Source organism: Rhinopithecus roxellana, chromosome 1 (genome assembly GCF_007565055.1).
Source record: "Rhinopithecus roxellana isolate Shanxi Qingling chromosome 1, ASM756505v1, whole genome shotgun sequence".
NCBI classification, from domain to species: Eukaryota; Metazoa; Chordata; class Mammalia; order Primates; family Cercopithecidae; genus Rhinopithecus; species Rhinopithecus roxellana.
In genome coordinates, this window is record NC_044549.1 from 18,090,443 (window position 1) to 18,117,032 (window position 26,590).

Genomic DNA, 26,590 nt, shown 5'->3' on the forward strand with positions numbered 1-26,590 from the left:
AAACTTTTCTTTTTTCAGAGCCATGTGAAATACCTTCCTTTAATTCAAGTAAAAGACTTTCAGCTTTGCTAATGCCGTAGTTTAGGCAATAAGATTTTTTGAGAGCCTTTCAAACTTTAGGTTTTTAGGCCCCGCAATTCTTGATTTATCCTGGCAAAATATCCTTCTGCAGATGATAAATCATGTTCTAAATGTGGTTTTAATTTGTATATTTTTGTTTATTTTGAGAGGATTATCCTGGAAACATCTCCAGCGTCTGATAAATGTGAGTGTATATATTTGTGAGTGTGACAGAAAGGCAGGGTGAGGACATCAAACAGAAATGGAAAGAGAGAGGCCGGGCGCGGTGGCTCAAGCCTGTAATCCCAGCACTTTGGGAGGCCGAGACGGGCGGATCACAAGGTCAGGAGATCGAGACCATCCTGGCTAATACGGTGAAACCCAGTCTCTACTAAAGAATACAAAAAACTAGCCGGGCGACGAGGTGGGCGCTTGTAGTCCCAGCTACTTGGGAGGCGGAGGCAGGAGAATGGCGTAAACCTGGGAGGCGGAGCTTGCAGTGAGCTGAGATCCGGCCACCTCACTCCAGCCTGGGTGACAGAGCCAGACTCCGTCTCAAAAAAAAAAAAAAAAAAAAAAAAAAAAAAAAAAAAAAAAAGAAATGGAAAGAGAGAAAGGATGTAAATGACTTAGATGACTTCTAGCAGAACCATTAATATCTATTTTTTGATATTATTTTGTTTCTCCATCTATAGCTTCAGTCCTCTAGCCAGTAGAACAAGAGCTTTACCACTGTTTTAATTAAATCATCCCCCAAAAAAGAAAATATTTGAATAGTAGAGTATTATTATTATTATTATTACATATTAATAGCACTTGCACCTATTCCTCTTATTTTCAACTGGGTATGACTTAAAGCCAGGAAGTTACCTTTATACATCAAAACTTCTAAAAGAATCTCCTGGACTTTATTAAACAAATTCTATTCCCAGGCTTGAACCATAATACTGTATATTCTATGCAAGATTGGGTGATTCATTTGCCTCCTATATTACTTAATATCTGCCTATATGACATAAAATCAATAGAAAATAAAAATAAAGGCAGCATGCATGGATTTGTTAACCTTAATAGAAATAATTTTACCTTTGAAATGTGTATTTAAAGATTTGGTGTTGAGAATTTTTTTCCAATTGAGGAACTAGTTGTTCATATAAACAAAGTCTAATGATGAGCCAACAAATCATTACTATGTGGTCCATAAGCTGTGTTAAAGGTACTTCTAGTGTATAGATGGTTGAGAACATAAAGTGTGGAAAAAAACTACTTTGGCTCAGTCTAATCCAGAGACATATATACTCTGGACATATTTACTTAAATGGGGTGTAGTGGAAAAAGCAAAACTTAGATGGAAGCCAAGTTGTGTGACTTGCTTTGCTAATTTGCTTATTCTTTCTGGACTAATTTGATCATAGATAAATGGAAATAAAAATATTACCAGTTCTTATTTCACAAGAGTATTATGAGGATTAGATTTTAAATGTGTATGAAAACACCTTGTAAATTGTAAAGCTCTACATAAATCATTGTTATTATGATTATTGTTATGTCTTTAGAGATATATGTCTAGAGAATAACAAAATATAATTTTAATCATATATTTAATCCAATTAATTTAAAATTAAAAATAAAACAAAGAGGTGACACCTTTTAGAATTCCCAATAGGCCCAAAGACTTTAGGAGAAAGCAAACCAGCTAAAAGATGACCACTGTGCTGGTCTGTTGAATCTATTCCCATAAACAGAAATGGTAAACCCAAGAGAGGGAGATGAGTGGTGATAATGATTCACAGCAGAAGGGAAAACACCTGCATTTCTGACATTAAAAAAATATAGAATTGAAATGCTAGGTAGAACTTTGGTGATTATGTAAGCTACACCTAACAAAGTGCTCTAGAACCTTATACATATGAGATTCAATGAGTTCCTGTAGAATGAATGAGTCTTCTAGAGGAGTATATCAAAAACTAAACGGTAATTTGACAGGGTACATAATAGAAGCAGAATCAAGATAACATCCAAGACAGGAGAACTCTAACCTAGATTTCTCTCCATGCTGTCTTCTATTGATACAGGTCCTGTTATCTCTGACTGTAGAAAGATATACCATAGTATCTGAACACCTGAGCCCATTTCTTTTCACTGTTATAATTTTCAGACTGAATGCTAACAGGTTCCAGACTCTAGCAAGAGGATCCCTTTTAGTTACTATGAAAAGTTGACACCTGTAAAAGTTGACACCTATAGAGATAAAACTAACTTCAGTATTTCTGGTAAATGAAAGGTTCAGTGTGACAATATGATTCCCAGAAAAGCCTTGATTCTCAGCATCTTGGAAGGATCAGTACCTAAATGTAAGTGCCAGGGTCTTGCCGTGGGAAAAGAATCATAAGTAAAAGTCAGTATCTCTAGAGAACAGTATATGCCTGCCCTGTTTGACAGTGCTCCATGTTCACACTATTTGGTTCTGAACTATTATTTGTTTAATTTGGATACAAATATATCAAACAGGAATTGTATATATGTTTTATTTTAGAAAATGATACAACTAAAAATTTGTTAAATTTTGTTGCTTCTCGATGATTTTTTCCCACAATTGGTGCTATTTTCTGTGCTCATCCAAGAAGAGGTCATGCCACAAGCTGTTTCACTTTCAGCCAGCAAGCATTAGTGCACAAGATGGCCAGTGCTCTCAGCCAATGAGCATCCACTGCACTATTCACAGTTCAGTTGCTTTGCAACCCATGGGACTATGCTTTTGGAGGTTCATTTTATGCCATTTATTTACTCCCTCATACCGTCTCTTAATCCACAAAAATGTGCAAGTAATAGTTCTGGATCTGCCACAAAAAAATTTTAATCATATTTTTAGATAATAATAAGTACTTGGAACCAATTAATAATACATTTTATGAAAACTTACGAAGTATAACTATAGCAGTACTTAACATGAAATTTGTAAGCTTAAATTATATATTTGAAAGAATGTGCTGATATTGAGTTAAGCATGAAACATAGGAAGTTAGAAGACAACATAACTAACAAAAAAGAAAGTAGAAAGAAGAAAGAAAATTTATAGTAAGAACAGATATCAAATATAATAGATTTAAAACATAGGAAAAAGCCAAAAATGTCTTTGAACCTCTGGAAAGCTTGATCATGAAACAAAGTAATTACAAAAATAAATAATATTAAGAATGAGAAGAGGAATTTTATTACAGATTCAGCAAAGATGAGAAATAGAACTTTATGAACAATGGGATGTGTTCCCTAGCTAAGTTGAAGATTTACGTGTCATACAGCTAGCAGTGCCATCATGGTACAAACTCCAGAAAAGCATGCCAACATACCCTATCTAAATATATTCAAAATTCAGCCTGCCAGGATGAATAAAACATCTCAATGGCTCTGTGGCAAAGTGTGGTCTCTACCTGGTGACAGCACCTTTGAATTGGAGTTGATGCATCGCAGAAAGGCAACTGGCCAAAATTCTGGGACGATAGTGTCCTACCTATGCATAACATAGATAAAAGCTAACTTAGTTTCCCACGAGCTTAAAAACACCAGGAGGAGAGAGGTCTGCTGTGTACTGTGAAGAATTCTTGTGACTGCTTCTTCCTGGACCCTCTTCCTCATCATGTCAGCAAGCTGCAAGACATAAGACAAGGCAGCAGCACTCACCAAGTGGTGAGTGATTCAGGCTGAAGAACCCTTTAAGTACACTTGCTACTGTTGGATTTTTGTTCCAAGGATTTAGCTGCAGGTACACTTTTGTATGTAACAACAAAAATGCTAAAAGCTGCCTGCAAAAGGTGTCCTTTATTCCCTATAACTTTACTGAATAGGAAATTACTGTTTAGCTATCTTTTGGGGAAGCAACAAGGATAAGACGTGTAATTATCCTGGGGCCATTCTAAGAGTAAACTTTTGAACCATATCTTCTCTCTTTTGGGATGACACTAAATGCTTTTTTTCATTGCTTTAAAGTTCTTATCTCAGTCGTCATTTCACATTGTGAAACAGCACTCAAAATGCACCATAACTCTTATGTTGTAGAAATTCTGTGAGAAGTAGCATATTCTCTTCTTGTATACGAGATTGAAAAATCCAAATGTTCTAGAAATTCCTGCCAGAAACAATATCTTTTTTTCTAATAGCTCACAAGTATTTTTTCTCTACAACATGTGTTTTAAGCCACCTAATTATAAATGCCTTGATATGAGCAAGCTCCTACATTTAACCCCAACAGCGTATTGTCACCGATGATTTATAGACTTTATGTCCTTGTATTTTATGCTAGGTTGATAAATATTTATTTACTTTCTAATCTTAAAATCACCTAGAGATAAATATAAGTTGCAGTTTTTTGGTATTGTCTTTTTTTACTTAAAATGTTGCCGCTGTTAACTCATTTTTTTTCTTTCTACTTTATGTTTAATACACAGTTTTTTTATTTGAGGTATCAATGGCAAATTCAGTTCTTTAGCTAGACACAGAATAACCATATAGCATATAAAGTTCTGACAAGGAAGGTCATAAAGTTTAAAAATGATCCTTAAGATAAGACCTTTTTCTGAAAAGTAGCTTAAGAGAAATGATTTTCATAGTTCTAAATCTTAAAGCGTCACCAGCAAATACACGAAGTTTGACACATTCTCCATATGTGTACATTTTCATACCTTCTCTTGTTAGTTGGGAAGTTCTCCTAAATAACAATGGTTTTCAGGCAAACACTAGGTGAAATTTTGATGGGAATATGATAGACAGAATTTAAACATCAAATGAATGATTCAACTAGTGACCTTGAAAGTCATTTTTCATCTCTGAAAATCTCTAGGTTTCTTATGAGAATGGTGGAAATTAACTTGAGGGCCTGTTGACCTAGCTTGACCTATGGCTTTTGTTTACACAAATGCATTTTTTTTCAGATACCCTATTAAAATATCATTGTAAAGTTATTGAAAAATAACACCATACAAAAACAGTGTAGGTTTGATTTGTCCCCACTACCAGCATATTGTGGACAATCTCTTACACAGACAGGTAAAATGAGCTGTTCTGTTCTGAGATAGTGGGCAACAGAGATCGTGTAACAAACCCTGACTGCCTAGATAATCCAGAAAGCCCTGGCAAGTTCACTTCCATTTAGTGAAGTGAGATAATTTGGCAATTCATGCAAGAGACTGAGAACCAAGCCTCAAGCCCTGCCTCTGATTCTGCAGGTGTGGTAAGTCTTTCATGCCTTTCTGTGTCTCCAGTGCTTCTTCATGGGCAGATTATTTGTAAATCTACTTCACAATCACTATGTAACTAGTATATGTTTAAAAACAAACTATAATACTTAGGGGAGGAGTCAATTCTCCCTTACAGGAAAAAATTCATCATTTTATTTCCTAAATTTGACTCAATTTCAGGTTTTACTACTGGGGAAACACTGAAGTACAGCACAAAGTAATTGACTTCAGGATGAAAGATTTCAAACCTTAAAAAGCAATTAATTTATTTCTCCTTTCACCCACAGGTCTACCCACGGATAGCGCCGGCATTTTGGCACTACCTGCGGGTAGAAGTGAGTAGCTGGTACTTGAATTCTCCCACCTTTGCTCCTTGCACTCTGCTGGTGTGGTCTGATCTGATATGCCCGTTTCGCTCAAGATGCAGCTGCCATTCTATGTAAACATATTCTCACACCACCACCATTTCTTAGAGTTGGGTCAGGAATCTAAATCACCAAAAATACAAGTGCAGTGTATATAAGACTAATCATCTTTCTTAATAAATTTCCAAATAGGACCATATCATATGCATCGTTGTGATAAACAACTAAATGCCAAATTATAGAAAACCATGCTGACACTACTTTGTAATCAATACTTTGAGTATTCAGAGCATAATTCCTCAATTAAACTTTGGAATGTTTCTAGGAAAAGGTAGAATAACTCCCGTTTCATTTCCTTTCTCCTTTTTTCCTGTCCCCCAGGAACATGAACAGCTGACCTACTCTTCCACAAGGTCCAAGGCCCCCAGTGTCATCATCACAGGTCTGAAGCCAGCCACCAAGTATGTATTTCACATCCGAGTGAGAACTGCAACAGGATACAGTGGCTACAGTCAGAAATTTGAATTTGAAACAGGAGATGAAAGTAAGTTTCACGCAAGGATATACAGTCAGATGTGAATTTAGTATCATTCCAATTTGACCTGATATTTAAAAACCAGGTGTCCCATGTTTTTAATAGTTCATTTAAATGAGAGTTTGTTCATGTAAATACTCACAGTCATTTCAGTTAATACTTTGTGTTATCATTAAATGCTTTCATGAAATGCCTTACTCTACCACCGTGGTAATATGGCCAAACTGTGGCCCTTTATGCTATTGCACAGAGTCTTTATGGATGCCTAATAGTTCACCAGCCCTGGCATCATGATATGATCCTAATGAAAACTTGGAAGAGAATAAAGCCGTGAACAAATGATTTTAGCAATTCAGAATTGTGCAGCTTTGGCCTTGTATCTCAGGTCAATAAAAACAGTGGTCAGGAGATCAACAGCACTGACATGTACATTATAAGTTTAAGTACAGATACATGGGCTTCATCAGAAACCCACATTAATTCCGGAGCCTCAACATGCTGAAAACCAAAATGGGAGGTGAAGGGAGTGGGATGTTCCAATGTCATGTAACATCAGCTTTGAGGTCTTTTATTCATTCTAAACCCAACTTTACCAATGAACTCTTTTTGGCCTTCAGAAATCCATCTTACTGCTCTCTTTGTGAGAATAGTAGGGATTGCTTTTGCCAGACATCTTTATGAAAAAGTGTCCAAATATATAAGAAAAATCTGTTTCCATCATTGTTAAAATACTGTATTAATATAATAATTCCATAAAAGTAAATTTATTATAGTAATTCCTTATAGATAACAATAATAATAGCATTTATTGAGCCCCTAAAAATGCCTAAAATGACATGAAATATTTTACATGGAGTTGTTCATTCAAACCTTTCAACATCCAGTGAGACAAGTATTATTTTTGTAATTTTACCTATAAGAAAATAGAAACGTAAAGGAGTTGAACAATTTGCCCAAATTTAAGCAACTGGTATGAAGCTAAGCTAAAATTTGAAATGGAAGCGTGTTTTATTCAAATGCCTATGCTGTTAGCTACTCCACCATCCTACTACATCTTATCATTTGTATTTTTATGAAGTGTCTTTTGTAAGACCATGAAATAGGCCATAGTTTCTCAGTTTATTACTCCCTCAAAATGAAGCTACTTGGGTTTCAGATCTGTGACGGAAGGAATATTTTTGTTGTTTTACCTTGATGAATAGTATTCACACAGAAGAACTTCTTTGTTACAATTATATCTAACTACAAAGGGAGAAAGTGCTGATATATTTAAGTAAGAAGGACCCCAGCTTTGGGAGAATGAGTAAACTAATTAATAAAAAGAATACTTGTGACCTGAGTGTTTGTATCAGTATTAGTCATTTAAATTTCTGCTGGAGACTATTGACTTTTTAAACTAGAGAGAAAATTATTGGGAGTGGAGTATAATGATCACAAAACATAGGTCCACAATGAAATCTGTATAAAAATATCAAAAGATTTGTCCCTGTTATGTCTTTTTCACTGTTTCCCCCCCCCCCCCCCCCCCCCCCCCCCCCCGCCCACTTGTCAAACTGTAGCCTAGGTATAAAGCTAAGGATACAGTCCAAGGAAAGTTTGGTCCAAGATAGTCGAATCACTGTCTTTTCTAGGCTGTGTTTCTTTTCACAGCCTGGAAAAGTTAATAGCCTTTGCACTTCTCTTGTTTTATTTCACAGATTAAAAAAATTCTCCTGACTTTTAAAGTGTGACATTGTTGAGTATTGCATTTTTAAGTTAGAAATGCACTCTCAGATAAACTCATAGAGCTAAATCTAAATAAGTCATTTGTGTTCATTTGGGACTTTTAGAGTAGGCTATCTAGTGTAATACTAACAAAAATTCTGATTTAAATATGAACAGTTTGATTGGGTTCAACCTTAGATTTCAACTCACTGTACTTTCAGGACAATTTCGTCAGACGTTATGTGATAAAAAGAAAGGTCTCATACTCACAAGTGACTCAGTACAATTCACTCATTCAACCAACATGTATGGAATATTTAATATGTGCCATACTCGTATGAGGCTCTGGGGATAAAAAAATAATAATAAGAGCTAATAGCCTATGCCTTCAAACAAGTTTCAGTCTATATTTCTGGGACGAAAATAAAAAATTTAAATCAAAAATACAGGATTAGTGATGTGTACTATCATAAAAATATACAAAGGATATGGTGACAGCATAGTGAAGATGACTAGTTCAGCACACGTGAGTGGTGAAAGGCTTCTGCGGGGTGAGAGGCTGGGACTCTTTCTTGAAAGAATAGTCATGGAACAGAAAAAGCATAAAGGCCTGTAACAACGTAAAATATTGAAAGAGTAAATAGTTTGGTGTGACTGTGTGAGGAGATACGAATGGTAAAATGGTGATAGATGAAGGTGGAGAGTTACATGGGTCAAACCAAGAGCACTTTTTAGCCATATTAAGGGCATTTTCATGTATCCAGAAAATATGCCGGATCCATTGGTGGATTTGAATCCTGGATTAATATGACTAGTAATACGTGCAAGACTCTATGCTGAGCAATTTACACATATTACCTCATTTAATTCTGACAAGATTATCCCTCATTTTAGAAACTTACGTAGCTTTACCAGAATCTGATACCTAGTGAGTGGAGGTACAAGATTAGAACCCTAAAACTATCTGACAATGGCAGCAGAAGATGGTGAAAACTATGTTCTGAATTACTGATTCATGAATGCCACAAAAATGACTTTGGTTAAAATCTTGAAAAGATAAAATGTCTGAGAAGAACCTGAAAATAATATATTTGTCTAAACCTGATGTTTGAGAACATAGAATGGCTCCTAAGTCAATTTACAGTCTAAGGGAAAATAATGTAAAGGATCGCTTAAAAAAAAAAAAAAAAAAAACCTGGTTAGCTTTAAATAGCATTTTCGAAGCCTGCTGTTTATACCCAGGAGAGAATTTCAGTGAATAATGCTATAGTAGCATATGGATAGGTTTCCCATAAATTCAAGGATATGATGATGTGAATCCCAATTGGTGGCATCCATCTTTTTCTCTCCATACCCTCCTGGCTCTTCTTTAAATTTTTATAGCCTTTGTTTCACAAGTAGTGCCTGAATTATTATAATGTCAGCTTTATTATTAAGTTCTCTGTTGTGTATTTCACTTAATTAACTTTATAATACATTCATAGAGATGAGGTATGGGTTGGAAAGGAGTGATCTCATTTGATGATCTGGTTCAAATTTTTGAAATTAAACAAAATTAAGTAGTTTACAATTCAGTTCTTTTTAGTCATATTATTTTACTTTGTCCAACTTTGACTTTGCTAATGACCAAGGCAATAATATAATTATGAAATAATTCCTTTTGAGAAGCATAATGTTCTTAACAGGCTATTTGTGCTACAAACATAGCAGCATCTGAAGAAAAATTATGGTGACCCTCTTGCACTTAGAGACTACTGCTTGGTTCTTTTTCAGTCTCAAAATATGCTAGTGGAGATTCTCTAACCGTCTGACAAATGCTAAGATTACTAATTATCACTGTTAGCATCATAAAATGAGTCTTCTTGAACTAGAGCTATTGGTTTCCCATCTACCTAAATCTATAAAACATTCCTTATTGCATATATGTATATGGAGGTAGAAATATAGACTGATTGATAGATCACATTGACTGATATATAGTCAGAAAATTATTTCCTTGTATTTCAATGTTCGCATTTTATGGATCCTCTGATTTCTTGCTGGGCTAAGTGTACAGTTAATATTATGTCCACTAACAGCATTTATTGAGTGTCTACTGTGTACTGGCCTTATTATTAGGTACTGTACTTGATTGCCCCCTACTTTTTTATAATAGATTTATCAAAACTACAATAAAATTACAGAATCAGTAGTAAGAAAGTAAGAATATAAAAATACTTCATGTGGATTTTCTTGGAAGATAGATGGAAATTAGGTGTTAGAAGCTAGTAAGAATTTTCTCAATATTAAAATAAAATCTATATTATACCCCAAAGCATTAACCATAACACATATCCACAGACACACACTGGTCAAGTACAGTCCTTTTTGGCTTATACAGCTGTAATAGGAAATTTTAACTTCCTCAAATTTCTTATTATTTCTGAGCTTATTTTCTGGGCCTTTCACTGCTGAAAAAAATGAGAATCAAAATAAAAAAACTGTTGACATCACCAGTAATATTAGCCATAACTTATAAATAGCTTGAAAAAAAAACATGTTTGATACATTTTAACAATAATCCTGTTAAATTACACATTTTAAAAAGTAATAAAGATAAGGAAATCAAACTTTTGTTTTTATTTAAAACACTAGCAAGATTTGTATAACATTAAATTCCATTTTATAGTAGCAGTAAGTAATTTTGCATGTGCAGTTTTAAAACCAAAATAAAATGTATTCTGCTAGATTGTAGCTAGCTCGAACCTTCTGCTTAAATACTAAAAAAAATAACTTATGAGCTATCAAAAGGGAGCAGAATCCATAGTTTAAAGCCAATGTTTGAAAGAAAATTGGAATTTTACATGTAGTAATTGGCAATTTACCTCTTCCATTGCCTTAATAATTATCTAAATGACCCACAAGAATTGATACATTGCCAACATATAAGCAATGCATTCCTTTTTGCTGAAAAGATTAATTACAGCTTACATTTTAACAACATGTAAATTTAAGCTTTCACCTGTAGGCTGCATAAATCAGTTTTGTAGCAGAAGAGGCACATCTGTCAACATTTTAAAATGTATTATTTACCAAAAGTAATAATGATGGACTAAATTTGTAGCACATAAAATAATCATATAAAAATCATTATAATCAACATGAACAAACCAAACTATAAAATAATTACATTATAGTGGGTATTTCAAAATAAAATCTTATGTCATGCCTTATATATTTTTCAACAAGTGGTATGTAGATACAAATGAATAAATGTAAGCATTTAATTATTTTGAAAATATACATAAGATTTAGCTGTTTTAGTATGGTTGACATAAGAAATTTGGCTTGTTTTAGCAATTTGTAGGTAGGAAATGATCCTAAAAAATAAGATGCAACATTACGTTTCAGTTTCTTCCTCCCTAATCCATTTTTATGTCCCTCTTTGATTAATTTTCCTAAATTCCATTTGCACACTTAAAAATTCTAAATCATTGCATATGTTGTATTGAATAGAATGTTAATTTCTCAGCAAGATATCAGGTCCCCCTCCAAATGTAATCCAAACTGACATCATTTCTATCGATTTTTCCAAGTTAACATATTCTCTGGAAAAATTAGATTATTTGGATGCTTCATGAACAAAATAATCTGTATCTTCATCATACCTAAGATTTTTCTATGACTTCCAACTGGAGTATTCAGAAAATGATCACATTACAAATGGTCACTGTAGCTTACATGCTACCTTCCTAAAGTGTTCTTGCCAGCGAGAAATCATCACTCCCTCCTTGGAATTTCTAAATATTTTATTGTTCAAAGGCATAATTCTTTACTAAGTTGTAAACTCATTGAGATAAAGAACTATAGTCTGTATATCTGTGTGTCTCAGAAAATGTCTTACACACAGGTTCCAATATACATGTAATCAAATAAATAAAGAAAATATGATTTACAAAAATACTAAAGAATAGTATGTTGCCTGCCGGGTCAAAAAGAAAAAAAAATACTAAAATATTAAATATTAGTATTAGAATACTAAAGAACAGTATGTTGCCTACCAGTTCAAAAAGAAAGAATCGGATAATTTTATTTGCCATAGATAAGCAATATTGCTTGCTTTATTTTGAGTAACAAGCTATAACTGGCTTGAGTCATGAAAAAACATAATATATGCAAGTCTAACTACAAATTAATTGTTAATTCTAAATTTGGGGGGCATTTTAGGTAGGGTAAAATGACAATTTTGTTGTTTACACATTTTCTTCCTTAAACTCTTTTATAAAAATCTCCATTATGTTTAATCCGGTCTGTTGAAGCACAGTCTGTACTGTTTCAATTACTTAGGATGAAATTAGCTACATCATTATTAACACCAGCCAGAAATTTTGGAATGATTATTAATGGTAGCGCATGAAGCAGAAAGAGGACCAGCTGACCCTGGTGGAGTAATAAAAAAGTTAATTAATCAAGCAGGAGGCAGATTTCATATTTATGAGTCTACCCAGAGGAGGACAAATTCCAGTATATAAGACTTTAATTTAAAGTAATCTCCAATCAATAGCACACTTTCAACATTGGCAGCCATAGCCATCTAAATGCAAACATCAGTAGAAAAGAGGAATTTTCTAGCAGTTAGGGTGTCTGAATATAAAGTGGCCTGTCCTATAAGGTAACGAAGGCCCCTCATAATAAGAATTTGTGCTGAAGCTAATTGGGAACCTGTTTAGCATGTGATAAAAGAAATCCCTGCTTTGTTTAGAAGGTTGTGATACAAGTTTAATGTAAATTCAAACATTGAGATTTCATAACAACATATTTGTGACTTCTAATTATGTTCCAAGCACTTTTAAAAAATCTTTTCTGGTTACCAAAACACTTATAGCCTTTGCAGAAGATACTATTATGCCAATTGTACAGATCAAGAAAGTAAAGCATAATGAAGTACAGTAACCTAACAGTACCCACAGGTAGTAAGCATTGGAATGGGGTTATTATGACATTAGGCCCTTTTCATACTAATGCTTAGAACCAAAATTGAGTTCCCTTTCTGCCCATTCAGTACTTTCACTTTTCTTATTCACCTAGTCATTACTTATAATTTTCTACATGATTATTTTTTATTATTACCTCCAATTCGTCACCCTCTCTTAATTACTTATATTTTGCCTTAGCATAATGTGTCTTTGAATATAAGCAGATTTTCAGAAGACTATTTATAAATCTCAATGCATCAAGTTCACAGTGCTGTGCAGTGTTTTAATGCATATTTCTGGATTAATGTACACATGGTAGACCAAGTATAACACTCCAAAGAGGCAAAATAAAGCAGTTAGTATGATTTACTTAACTATGCAGGGTCTTGATGAAGAGTCACTGTTTGCACAGAAAGTGGAAGTCTCCCTTTAAGAGAGACTGAATTGACAAAAATTTAAAAAAAGGTATTTTATTTCAATTATGCCTAGATCAAATAAGGATTTTAAATGATAGGAACCAGGCTTAGGTACCATAAGACAGATTGAAGGCCTTAATATGAAAAATATTAAAGATCATAACTTTGCTAAATGAGCTGGAAAGAAAATCATTAACTATTAATAGGTACTTAGATGTTGTAAAATGTGCATATCAAAGGGCAGTGTTACAGTGTGGCTTGTATTTAAAACAAAAGTAACAAATAACAGTAGATGTATTTCTTAATACAGAAAGTAGCTTATTTTTAAGGCAGTAACACATAGCAATGTATGTAAAATATTATTTCTTTGGTATATAAACCATCAACCCTTGACTGGAAGTTTTTACAAGATCAGGGAACATTTCTTTTGTTTCTTTTTTTAAAAGATTCTCATTTGTGTATGCTGTGTGAATTTGTTCTCTTAGCACGTTTCAGGTAGTCAATACAGTATTATTAACTATGGTCACCATGCTGTACCTTAGATTCTTAGAACTTATTCATCTTATAACTGAAGACTTGCACTCTTTGACTAATATTTCCCCATTTCTTTCTTATTTTTATACCTCTTATATTGCTTTGCATGCACCTGGCAAAGAGAAGGCATTAAATTAATTTCGTATGAATTAATATTATCCAATAAATACACAATACTCGGTATTTATAAATCCTCAATGTTGCTTCAAACACATTACATGTATTTTATTATTCTACCTATATATTTTTAGTATTTTATTTTTGTTTATTTTGTACATATATTACTAACAAGCAGTCTGCCGAATGCTAAGGAAACAAAGGAGATAATATATGGTCTCTGTCTTTAGGAAGTTTATCGCTAAACCACACTAGAGATAAGAGAGTTCCTGATTTATGTCATTCCCAAAGTCTGATTTTAATTTGACTTGATATGAGATGGATTTTGTTTTCTATCAGCCATCATATAAATTGCTTGAATTTTTCTTTCAAGCTATTTGACTTTACAACCTTGAATTCTTAAAGAGAGCAAAAAATGGTCCTTAGGTATTTCAAATTGCCCCAAATTTAGTGAAAAATATATTCTCTATGTAACACTTAAAGAGTTAGAGCCATTCTTCAGACTACACAAATCAGCTTTATTGACTTATATTTTGATGTGGCTTTTCAAGAGTCGTATTTTAGTTGTCAGAAAAACATCAAGGGCAGAGTGAAGAAAACCTAATTTCTCATTATATTAACAGCAATATGGAGGCCTATCCAGAATTGCTGGTATGATTCTTCATTGTGGTTGACCTCTCACCCTCATCTGTTGCATGGTCATGCACTAAGCTCAAGTAGGAAATAGGAGTATTGTGTTGTTCAGTAAGTACAGATAGAATGGTGTTTGAAAGCATTAGGGGAGCTCTAGCTGGTTGTAGAGTATCATAGTGATGATATATAAATATGGTTCTTACAGGGAAAGGGTAGAAATGCATGATGCTGAGATGAAGCTGTCCTTTGGGAGGCCACAGGCTGGAAGGATGACATAGCATGGGGTTTTGGTTCCTGTTGTAATTGTATGTCATGGTCACATTCTATCCACGTGATAATCCATTATTTTTCAGAGCTGAAAAAAATCTGAGAATTAAAAGAAAGAGTAGTAAAAATGTCCAAGTCAGGTTAAAAGTATTTCATACAAAATATATGAATATTAAATATTATATGTTTATGTCAAGACATAAAAGCATAGTTGGAAAAAATTTAATTTGCCTGGTGCCACTCTTCAATAAAAAACATTTTAAATTATCTAATGTAACGTCTTCTAAATTTGTATTAGCCCAATGCAAAACAGCTGTTTGTGCTTTATTTCACCATCAAGTCACAATACTGAATGGACAAATATTTATAAAATAAACCCAGCCAGTTCTACCAAGGCCTGTGTGAAGCATTAAGAAGCAGCTTAAGTATTCATGTTACACTTTACTCTTTCAAGGGAAACAGTAGTTCCTTTGAAATTTAAATTGAGTAACAAGAATTCTTGGCAAAATTGCAGGAGTACTTTAAAAGATCTAGCTGTGTGTGCACAAACCCAAGCATGACATGTGTGAGCACATTACTGTACTATAAAGATAGGCAAAGGAGCAGAATATGGCAATCTTACTGCTAGATATAAAATAGCTGATTCACATCTGATTTTCATATTCTCTTATGCTTCTGGAAAACAGCATTCATTTAAAAATTCTCTTGCACTACAGTTTTTTTAAATTAGTTATCTTATATTTGCTGGATGCATAATCAGTAAGCAGACTAAATAATTTTGTCAACAAATAATTTTGGCAATTCCATCAACAATAAACATGGCAATATTACTGAATTTAGCACACGTGTGTGTATATATATATGTACATACATACACACATTCATATACATAATACATACGTTCTGCATTCGTATACACTTCCTATTCCCATTTTGAGATAAAGGAATGAAATTGTCATTATTTTAAATATTGTTACATAAGTTGTTACCCTTGGAAGTAAAAAGAATTTGTTTTAAAATTTGATATAGTTGCGTTAAATTTAATATGAGGGAGAAAGAGAAGGGCACCTGAGTGGAAGTGGTAAAAGCTAAAGTAAGCAGAAGGATGTTTAATTGTTCAACTTGTTCATTCACCCATTTACTCAATCAAAACACATTAATAAGTGGGCCAGATATAGATGTAGGCACTGGCGATTCAAAAACAAAAAGGATAAACCAATTCCCTGCTTTCACAACAGCTCGTGAGAAGTTCAGAACATTAAACAAGATTCCAGTAGAGGGTAATATGTGTTGTATAAGGGAGCACAAGGAGAAAAATGCAAACAAATGTGTCAAGGAAAGCTGCCACATGGTAATGTCTTAAAGGAAACTTGAAGGTTAAGTCAAACTTGGCCATGAAAGTAGGGGTGCAGTGAGGGTGGAGGGACCAGATGAGAGAATTGGGGAGCTTTTGTTCTCTTTAGACAGAGAGACCAGTATGTGTGCAGGTGTAGAGATCAAAGAGAGCATGGAGCTTTCTAGTAATTGGAAGAATGTCAGTATAGCTCAAACTGTGCTTTTCAAAGTGTGAGCCCTGTGCCAAAGGCATCAGCAACACCGGGAACACACCAGAAATGCACATTTTTCAGACCTCTGACTAGACCCACTAAGTCAGAAACTCTGGGGGTGGGACCAAGCATTCTGTGTCCATAAGCCCTCCTGGTTATTTGGCTGCAAGCTCTAGTTGGAGAACCAGTGTCATCCTCAAATAGCACAAGATCAGCAGCAAGGAATGGTGGGGATGATGATCTCAGTACAAGAAACACAAGACATGTGGCTAGTGAGGACCATGCAATGCCATCCTTACCTGGCTTCTGAGGCTCAAATTTCCTAGGTTTTTATTTTTCTTCCAGCTGTATGTAGTTTTGGAAACAGGCAAGCCAGTCACAGTAAGCTTCCCATAACTGACGTCCCTGAAACCATTGAGAACATATCTAATTATTTCCTCACCTTCATTTTACCACACTACAAATAAAACCTTCCAAATATCTTTTTTCATTGGCACTCCTATAGCTCTCATAACTTCCAAATTCCCTAGACTATTTTAGCCTTGAAAAATTCACCTACTGAAGGTGCTAGAACCTTGGGAATCATCAATTTAAATTCTAATACATGCTCACTCTCTGCCAGCAGGTAAGCCTACATATGTCTCCCTGACAGTTCATATTTGGTCTGTGGACCTTCTGAAAACACAGTAAATTATGACCTGCTCACCAGAACCTTTTGAGAAAACTGAAGCTAAGCCATCCCAAGTCAAACCTTCCAAGAAAATCTAGACATTAAGTTATCTGGGAAACTTAGTGAATCTAGATAGCATAGGGGTAATGGTGATACATTAGCAGAGGGAAGTTAGACACCAAAACTAACATGTCAGGCAAAGGCACTTGTCTCAGGCTCAGTTGCATAGTTGTACATTCGAATTGGTGAAAGAAAAAATGCTACATTCAATTAGGCATCATAGCACTTGGTTTCTTGGCTCATGAGGCTTCTCCTCCTTAGACCCGTAAATGAAGTAAAGCAAACATGCTATACTATCTTCCTTTGCTCTAAAAATGCAAAACTCTCTAGGTATTGGGACCTAAGGAAGGCAATGTAGTTGATTTATGTTTTGGTTTCCTTGTGGGAAAAGTAGAAATTTATTCATTTGTATGTAGAGTCATTCATTCAAAAATATTCTTGAGAACCCTTTCTGTACATACTCAGGCTATAGCAGAAATAGACAAAAGTCCCTGCTGTCCTGGGGCTTATATTCTAGAGAGATGAGAAAGACAATAAACAAACAATAAGCCAAACATTTTATATTTAGAGGTGTGGTGTGTTGCCTAGATTTCCCCTTCAGGACCCAACTAGTGGTAGTTCTGCCTGCTGAAAGCTCATAGTTGAAGGCTCATAGCTGCAGACATTGCCCCTCGCCAAAAGAATCTGGATGCCCCAGGGTCATGCCCTCTTCCTGGGGACAGTCAGAATCCAAGACTCCTCAATGTGATGTACAAAGACCCATGCCCATTGTGTCAGTTCAAGACAACCTGGAAGAAGACCATCCCAGCTCCAGCACTCCTTGGGGTCTACTGAGGTCTTTGTAGCTACCACGTGTCAAGTCAACAGCTGCATCTTTCCATGGGCTTCCTGCACTCCCACATGTTCATGCTGAGGTCACTCCCCAGAAAACATGCTGCAAGCCAAGCTCTATTGAAGAATCTGTGTCCCAGTAAACCCCATCTAAGACAGATAATAAGAGATATTCTGGTGAAAAGTAAAGCTGGGAAGGAGGATAGGGAGTATCTGCCTCCTAATGTGAGAAAAGTACTCACTGCAGTATCTGACACAAGTAACACGTGATCATTCAAAGTTAACTATCACCATAATCCTAATTGTTACTCCAAACTAGACAACTGGCAAAAACTTCAGGGAGGATGGCCTTACTTTGGCCTTAAAGAAAAGGAAGAACTTATACAAGCAGAAATAAGAAAGAAAATTTTTATGTTAGCAACTGATTCATGCAATTCAACTTGACAGGTATTTCACAGGTAAATAGACGGCAAAAGAGAATTAGCAAAGAGGAATTTTGTGTAAAAGTTCAAGCTTTGTACTTCCTTAAACTTGGATTTAAACTTTGACTTGATCACATCCCAAATATGGGACTTTGAATAAGTCAGTTAACCACTCTGTGCCTCAGTTTCCACATCTGGAAAATGGATATAAGGATACCACCTACTTTCTGAGGTTCCCGTGAGTATACAGTGATTCAGTGCTTGTAAAGTACTTAACAACAGAAGAGTATCCAGCTATCATGCAGTTAGAGCTCAATACATGATTATTAATACTGATATTATTGTTACTAGTTTTCAATCTTAAATTCCATTCTAACAGCTTCAAAATTGTATTGAAAATGTTCTTTACCTTCTTGCATATAGATACTATATAAAAGCAATCAAATCATTTTCTTATTCCCCTGATATTTTAGTTTTTACACCCATGAATTTACTATTAAGATAATTGGCTAGTTTTGGTGTTAGTTTTTGTTTAATTTATGTAGGTGACACAAAAGGAGGAGCGGAATTCCCCAAGGTATGTTGACCTCCCAGGGCTTAAGCACCGGACAATTTGACTCAGCCGAAGAAACTCTATGTTTTGACTTCTGAGATACCAAATCTTAGTGAGCACGGTAGGCAAGTCAGGGGGTCTCCATCAGGCCCATTCCAGCAATATCACCTTGTAGATCCAGAACCATTGTCTCTACTGTTTCTATGGTAATCAAATTGCTTAGAAGTTGGCCTACTTTTCTTTTCAATACTTAACACATCAAATGTCTCAGTGCAAGCAGACAACATAGGACAGTGGTTAGAAGCTCGAACTCAGGATTTAAACTATCTGTGAGTAAATTCTGGTTCTGTCCTTTCTAACTATGTGACCATGCACAAGTTAATTAGCCTTTTTGTGCCTCAGTTTCTCCATCTATTAAATGGAGGTAATAATACTACCATTTCATATGATTATTTTGAAGACTAAATAAGTTCACATATATGTTTAGAACTATGGAGAACACATAAAAGCTCTCAAAGGTGTTTTTTAATATGATCATTACTACCCTTCTTCTGAGGGAAACTCCACTGAGTTCAGTATGATTTTTTTGGACCATCCTGTGCTGTGAATCAGCTGCCACTCACCTATATAAAGAAAAAAGGAAATAATAAAAAAGAAGAAAAATGTAATTCTGGAAAAAGACCTTTTGTAGGACAGCCTCTGTGGAATCCTCCTCTGTTTTCAAGTGGAAATGAGAAGACTTATGTACCATAGCCACATACTCCACTGTAAGTTTTTTACAATTAAAATAGTAGCCACCTCATGAATTTCCTTGCACAGAAATAAGCAACTTACCCAAAATCAAGCTTAGCTATATATTGAAAATGATATTTTTGGCTCAGAATAGGTATTAGGTATGTTATCACTTCTTGAATATAAGCACAGAATATCTTGCTTGAGGAAGGATTTTACTCTTCAAATAATTGAATAGACACAGTTTTGAGAATATTTGAACTTGAATAAAATCACTTTTTTTTTTTTTTTTTTTTTTTTTTTTTTTTTTTTTACTGAGCATAATAACTGAAAAAAAGGCTACTCCATTATTTTCTAAGTTACTCCAAGTTATCTGACAGACAAACAGAGCACCAAGTAGGAACACACCAAAAAGACTTGGGGCTTTCTAATTACCTTTGGCATGTGCCCCTTTTTCTGTCACATTCTGTGCTGCAGCTCAGAATGCCTTTGAATCCTTGGGAATCTGACAACTACTTATTGTTTAACAGAATAGTCTCAAATATATATATATATATATATATATATATATATATATATATATATATATAATTTAAGTTATTAATGTCACTCAATAGAGATAAGAGAAATAAAATAGTCCAACTTTTGTGTTGTAAACAGAAAAAAATGTTTTAAGCAGTAGGTAGTACGACTTTCCCCATATATATAATAACATATCTAAATTGGTCTTAATTTTTATAAGGATGCTTTCTCAGAGGACTAGACAGAGAAACAGTGATTTTTTTATCTGCATTTCTCTTCTTCCTAAGAACATTTGAGGCAGTTTAAAATATATGCACAAAATGTTTAATAGATTAGAACTAAACTAGAAAATTAGCTCCATACACACAAGAGTGAACAAAGTGTCATTCTGATAATGATTACTAGAGATGCACATGTTTGTGCATAGAGAATAGAAAAGTTACCGTACACTCGTGAAGCACAAATGATCTAAGAAAGATTTACAGAGGCTGTTGAGGAAAATGGCCTCAAGCAGCTTTTTCAACAAATGCAAAAGTTTTTTGTTTGTTTTTACATGACATTTTCTGACTACAACCTTTGATAGAGCCAAGGTAAAGTTTCACTGACTGAACATGATTTTTCCATCGTGGGAGAAAGGAAGGTTACTTAATTCATTCCATGCACACAGACTTTAAAAGATAAATTATACCTAGGAAGTAAATGAAAGGAGTTACCTTTTAAATTTATTTTTTAAAACTTTTGTCTGTTAGGGACTTAAAATTGGAATAATCTAATAGGACGCTTTGATTGCAGATATCACATAAACCATGAGCTCGCTTAAGGAAAGAGGAATGAAGAAATGTCCCAGACTAGGTTTCAAAAAAGACTGGAACAAGAAACTGGAAAATTCTCAAAAAGAAAGCTTTCATTCCTGATGTGCACAGCCACTCATCTCTGTTTTGTGCTCTACCTGTGTCTATGTTCATTTAGGAAAACATGTCTATGGCTTATAAATAAGATTTCCCTTAGTGTCAACTATGCATGAAAATTGCCAAACTGATAAGCTCCGCCTCCCGGGTTCCCGCCATTCTCCTGCCTCAGCCTCCCAAGTAGCTGGGACTACAGGCACCCGCCACCACGCCTGGCTAATTTTTTATATTTTTAGTGAGACGGGGTTTCACCATGTTAGCCAGGATGGTCTCGAACTCCTGACCTTGTGATCCGCCCTCCTCAGCCTCCCAAAGTTCTGGGATTACAGACGTGAGCCACCGCGCCCAGCCGAGGTTGGTCTTTAATGAGTGCTTAAAATGTGAATTTTCTGCTTTCATATCAATAGATGATACAAATGGTACAAAAATATGGTGAAGCAATAGAGAAATCCTTCCACTATAAATGTTGAGAAGCACAACCAGTAGTTTTGCAAAAGTAAAAATAAAACCTCTCAACGTTTACACTAAAACGGACTGCAGGCAAAGCAAAGATTGTCCTTAGGAAGCAGACTTGAATCTGCCCCCACCATTAGATATATTTTAGATTGAGAGTTTAGAGTCCCACACCACAGGATACTGTGAAAAAAGATGATTCTGGCCTGGAAATTTTTCAAAGCAGGTGTAGTTCCAAGTCATCGAAAAGAAACCCGAGGAGTAATGCTCCCGTGGAAAAAGTTATATTGAACTGCGTGGTTCTGCACTATGCTTTCCTGGATAAGCTATAGAAAAAAATATGCTTGTACAAAATGGAAATATCTTGTCTCGTTGTGTGAAGTTTTGATCAATTGCCTTTTGTCTGCCAAAGAAAATGATTTTCATTTTGATAAAGTTGGTGATGCTCAATTCTTTCTGGCAGCAATAGGGTAGCAGAATTATTTGTATCCTGAAATCAATTCTAGTTTTTGAAAATCACACCCATATCATCAGCATTTCGGAAGATGCTTATCTTTCTATCTGCCATGATGGCAAATGCCCAGTTTGTCTAAAACCAGTGTCATATTGTGAAGATACAAGTTAAAAATTAATAAATAAAACACAATACTGTGTTTATATTACATGACAAAGTGAATGGGTATGTCAGGAAATATTCCCTTTCATTTCCGTTTTAGAAAGATACTTACTCCCACATTTGTAGATCCTAATATTAAGCCTCATTTTTTACTTAAGTCAATTCCCTTGGCAATGAAGTCTAAATTTTATGAAAAAATCAATATGCGTAAGTAAACAATCTTATTTTCTTCAAAATAATAGTAGTAAGTAGTAGGGCAATACTGTGCAGAAAACCTTCTTGCTGCTAATATAAATTATTTAACTGGGAAACCTCACACACATGGCTTAAGGAGAAGCAGAGTGTAAATAATTGAAGAGATGCTGAAAAAATTGATGGAGCCATAGTTTTGTGCTACCATGGGGTTGGCCTTTTTAAAATAGTCTCCCATTGACTCTCTCCAGAATTAATCCTGGTGATTGAGTAGATGTTGTTTGAGGTAAATAGTTTGGTGTTCTTCAGAACAGGCTTCAAACAATGATCCAAAATCTTCCCTTAGAACTTACTCACTTTCAGGAGATGGTTAAATGAGTTTTGGCATAAAGCAATGGCAGGTCTGAATATACTTGGGTCCATAACGCTAAGAAAAATTGGCACCTGGCATTGATGGTTAGCCGTGCTTCCATAAATAGTTCTGCTGATGCCAAATAAAGGACAACTGTAGCCTCAAATTTGTTATCATAAACTGTGAAAATTCACTAAAAGCGTTCTACATGAATTTAGCTCCAGTATTTTGGTGATAATTAGTTTATAATTAGATAGGTTTCAATTAAGCAAATTATCCCACATTCTAACATGCTGTCTTGCTAAACTTGCCAGAAATGTTGTCTGCCCATTTGTTTTCTTTTTCTTTGTTTTTGCATCCATGCAATTTTTATTAAATTGATACATGAGACCCATTAGATATAGGACAGACAGGACTGATTTCCCCCAAAAAATATCCATCTATTAAAGAAAAATAAATTGGAATATCTCCTGGCACATTTGTTAGTCATTCTATAGAAAAAGGTTCCAATCCTGTCCATCCAGTTACCAGGCAAACAGACTTGAGAGGCTGTGTTTATCATCAAAATCAAAAGATGATAGTGAAGTTAGATAGAAAATGTTCAACTCAAGCAACATAATAAACAATGAGAAGTAACTATACCTAGTTTGGATATATAAAGTCCTGCATCGCCCTGCCACATATTAGCATTTACATCCAGTCTAATTATTTCCTCTTGGTTCATTATATTAAATAGGACTCTCCATTTCAAGTGACAAAAATGTACTGGCTTAATGAAAAGCGGGACTTGATTGCCTCAGGTAACTGAAAAGTCAAAGGGGTAGTGTGAGGGTCAGGCCAAATCCAGGCTCTCCAATGATGTCTTTAATAATATCTCAGTCTCAGTTCTGTTTTCTTCTCTGTTGGGTTTGCCTTCAGTATTCTCATATATTTGCAAGAGTTTATGTCTCTGGTAAAAATGGCAATTTTCAGTAAACTAACATCTGTATATACCCTATTCTGGAATCTGAATATTAATAGTAACTTGAGAAAAACTCAAGCATGCTGACCGGAGTCAGTTTCACTTTAAATTATTATGACCTATTCCTTGCCTATCTCTCCAACTTCCTCTTGTGCGTTTTGGTATGTGTCCCAGGCATATAAAAGTACATATAAACTCCTGAAGATGTTGTGCTAGTTGTATCTTTGTAGTATTTGTGATGTTTCCTCAAGCTATAGTGTCCAATATCTACTCACCATGTTGGTGACTTGCAGATTTCTTTGAATCATTCCAGATTTAGTTTAAGAATCACCTTCTTTATAACCTTCGTATGATTTTTTCTGTGGAGATTGCCACTCTCCCCCTCTTGTCCTGTGACCTTCACGTATACCTCCATTCTAGCACCAGTGTCTCTCTATTACAACTAAGGTCTGCATCTCTATCTCTCTCACTAAAGAAACGCTATGAGGAAATCACACTTTAGTTTTCTTCATCTCCCCAAGCTCTATATCACAGTGCTTAGCAAATGGTATTTTTGTTTTTGAATGAACAATCAGTTGGTGAATGAGAATTTCCTCAAGAAATTATTTAGATGTTTTCTAAATAATTCTGTTTTAAAATCAAGTTCATTTTCTTTAAATATTTTTTCTATGAAAAATAGACTCCAAATAAATCTAAGTTTATACAGTTCATACAACTTATGAAATGTGTGATCCCTAATGATTATCAATTTCATTACAAAGCTCTTTATCTCAAACCACAGTAACTGTTATATTAAGAAGCTGTAACCTCAAGTGCCTAGATATGCTCACCAATGTGCAAATATCCACTATTAATATGGCACATGGTGAATAGTATTTAAAATTGAACATCATTGGTTCCAGGTCAGTGATCCAGGGAAGTTGTGAAATTTGTATGGAAATCCTATTTTACACTGGATCTTAAAAAACTTTTTAAAGGATGAAAGATATATGCATGAAGATATAAATATTCTTTGAGAAAAATGTTCTCAAGACCTATCTCAACTTCCAGTAACAATATGAAATACAGACAATTACAAATTACATCTTTGACATTTAGGATGTTGACCATAGTTTCAGGTGTTTAAATGTCTCAGTCATTTTCTTTGTTCTTTGAAATTTGTCACATGAAGCCTACCTGTGGTAAGGCATCTTGACCATTCATTAATGAACACAAGAATCTCTTTTTTTTGAAAAAGTCAGAAAATATTTCATTATGCTGCACTATTTGCCTCTGCTTCTGCCGCTCCATCAAGTTGTACCAAACTCACATTTTCCAATTATCCCTGTGTCATTTGGCATTTTTACCTGACAAGTAAATTGAGGTCATCAGGAAGAGTGAATCTCAAAATCTTTGGTGTTTCACTGTAGTCACAGTTTGATGTACTGAATTGTATTGTTTCTGGAGAAGTGGCAGAGGAGTAGAAGAAGGCACAGCTGTGAAATCACTTTCTGGGGAAAAAAAAAAAGTATGATCCCTGCTAAGGGTCTCTGCTTCAACAGAAATGATCCAGGAGGTTTGTGTCCATCCAGCTGAGAAATCAGTAACCAGCTTACTTGAATGGAAAAGACAATCTCTTGCTATTCTCTTTGATTTCTAATCTTATAGCTACTTTTCCTTTGGGTAGAGAGCATCAAATATTGAATGAATGTAAAAGAAAGATGTTAGTATAATACTGTGTTGACTATATTTACTTTTTTTCAAAGCCTAGGTAGGCATACTTAGGAAAAAAAAATGACCCACATTATTTTCTATTAATCTATTTCTGAATAAATTATTTTTTCTAATCTTATCTTTTCCTTTGAGTAGATAGCATCAAATAGTGAATAAATGTAAAAGAAATATATCAGTATAATACTTTGTTGACTATTTTTACTTTTTTTCAAAGCCTAGGCAGGGATATCTAGGAAAAAGAAATTGACCCACATTATTTTCTATTAATTTACCTCTGTAGATACTGATTTACAAAATACAAATATGAAAGGGAATGTAATGTAAAATTACAACATGTTTAAGCATTTTGACACACACATCAAATAAGTAAACTGTTCTTTAGCCAAGGGCATTTTATCTTTATATTTAGAATGTCATTTTTATCTCTTCGTCACAAACAATACACATGTATTAATACCTATACTATGTATGGCTTATGCTAATCCCTTGTTATATAGAAAGTTGAACCTTATTAGTCTGCCCTTAAGAGGCTTGTAGTGAGATGAGTCAAAAAACTGAAATTCTCAGGAAATAAATCATTTTGGTAATTTAAGTTTTTGGCCAGGGTTTAATCTTAAAAGTATTATTTTTATAACTTTGTAATAGTTTGGAGGCAAACATTTTTTAATCATGCATTCCCAAACTCTTGTCCTTTCAAATAAAACATATTGGACTTATCTCAGTATTTTCTAATTAATATCGAATGGTCATATTAATGTATTATTGAGTTATAAAACATAATGAATTATTTGATGCTCCTTGAATTTTGTAGGGCTATTTGATCCTAAACTCCTGGCTCTTGACTGGTATACATTTTGGAATCTTGTGTCAGATTTTCAGTTTTTCCACCTCTTCCATCAGTCTGACTAGCAGTGTGCAATTCTGTTCAGCTCTCTCTCTGTACATGCCTCCCCAACCTATCTTCTAATCTGTTGCCTACTACACTATTTTATGAACTTGAAAATCAACAAATATGTATGAAGTAAAACTGTGAGGTGTCAAAGCTGTTTTATAGTATGTGGACCTCAGTCATATCTTTCTAGAGAATCTTTTTTGTTTTTGCCTTGCTTTCTATTGTTCAACTGAATCACATAATTGAGCCTGCTCTCTAGCTGATTTCAAATACATGTGATAATATGGGTACCTGAACTAAGAAAATACAGTGGGAGTTGGAGAGAATGAGAAAGAATCTAAGAAAT

At 34.6% G+C, this 26,590-nt stretch overlaps 1 protein-coding gene across 2 annotated transcripts in view; it reads left to right on the forward strand.

The window, feature by feature from the left end:
• EPHA6 (EPH receptor A6) overlaps positions 1-26,590 on the forward strand; it is a 955,335-nt gene that overhangs the window by 636,045 nt on the left and 292,700 nt on the right. The window contains exon 7 of one of the 2 annotated variants that reach the window (XM_030938295.1): positions 6,041-6,203. In XM_030938295.1, coding sequence (XP_030794155.1) covers positions 6,041-6,203 — 163 coding nt within the window. Of the gene's footprint in view, positions 1-6,040; positions 6,204-23,438; positions 23,479-26,590 lie in introns of those variants that run through there. The other variant, XM_030938296.1, reaches the window with a different exon arrangement.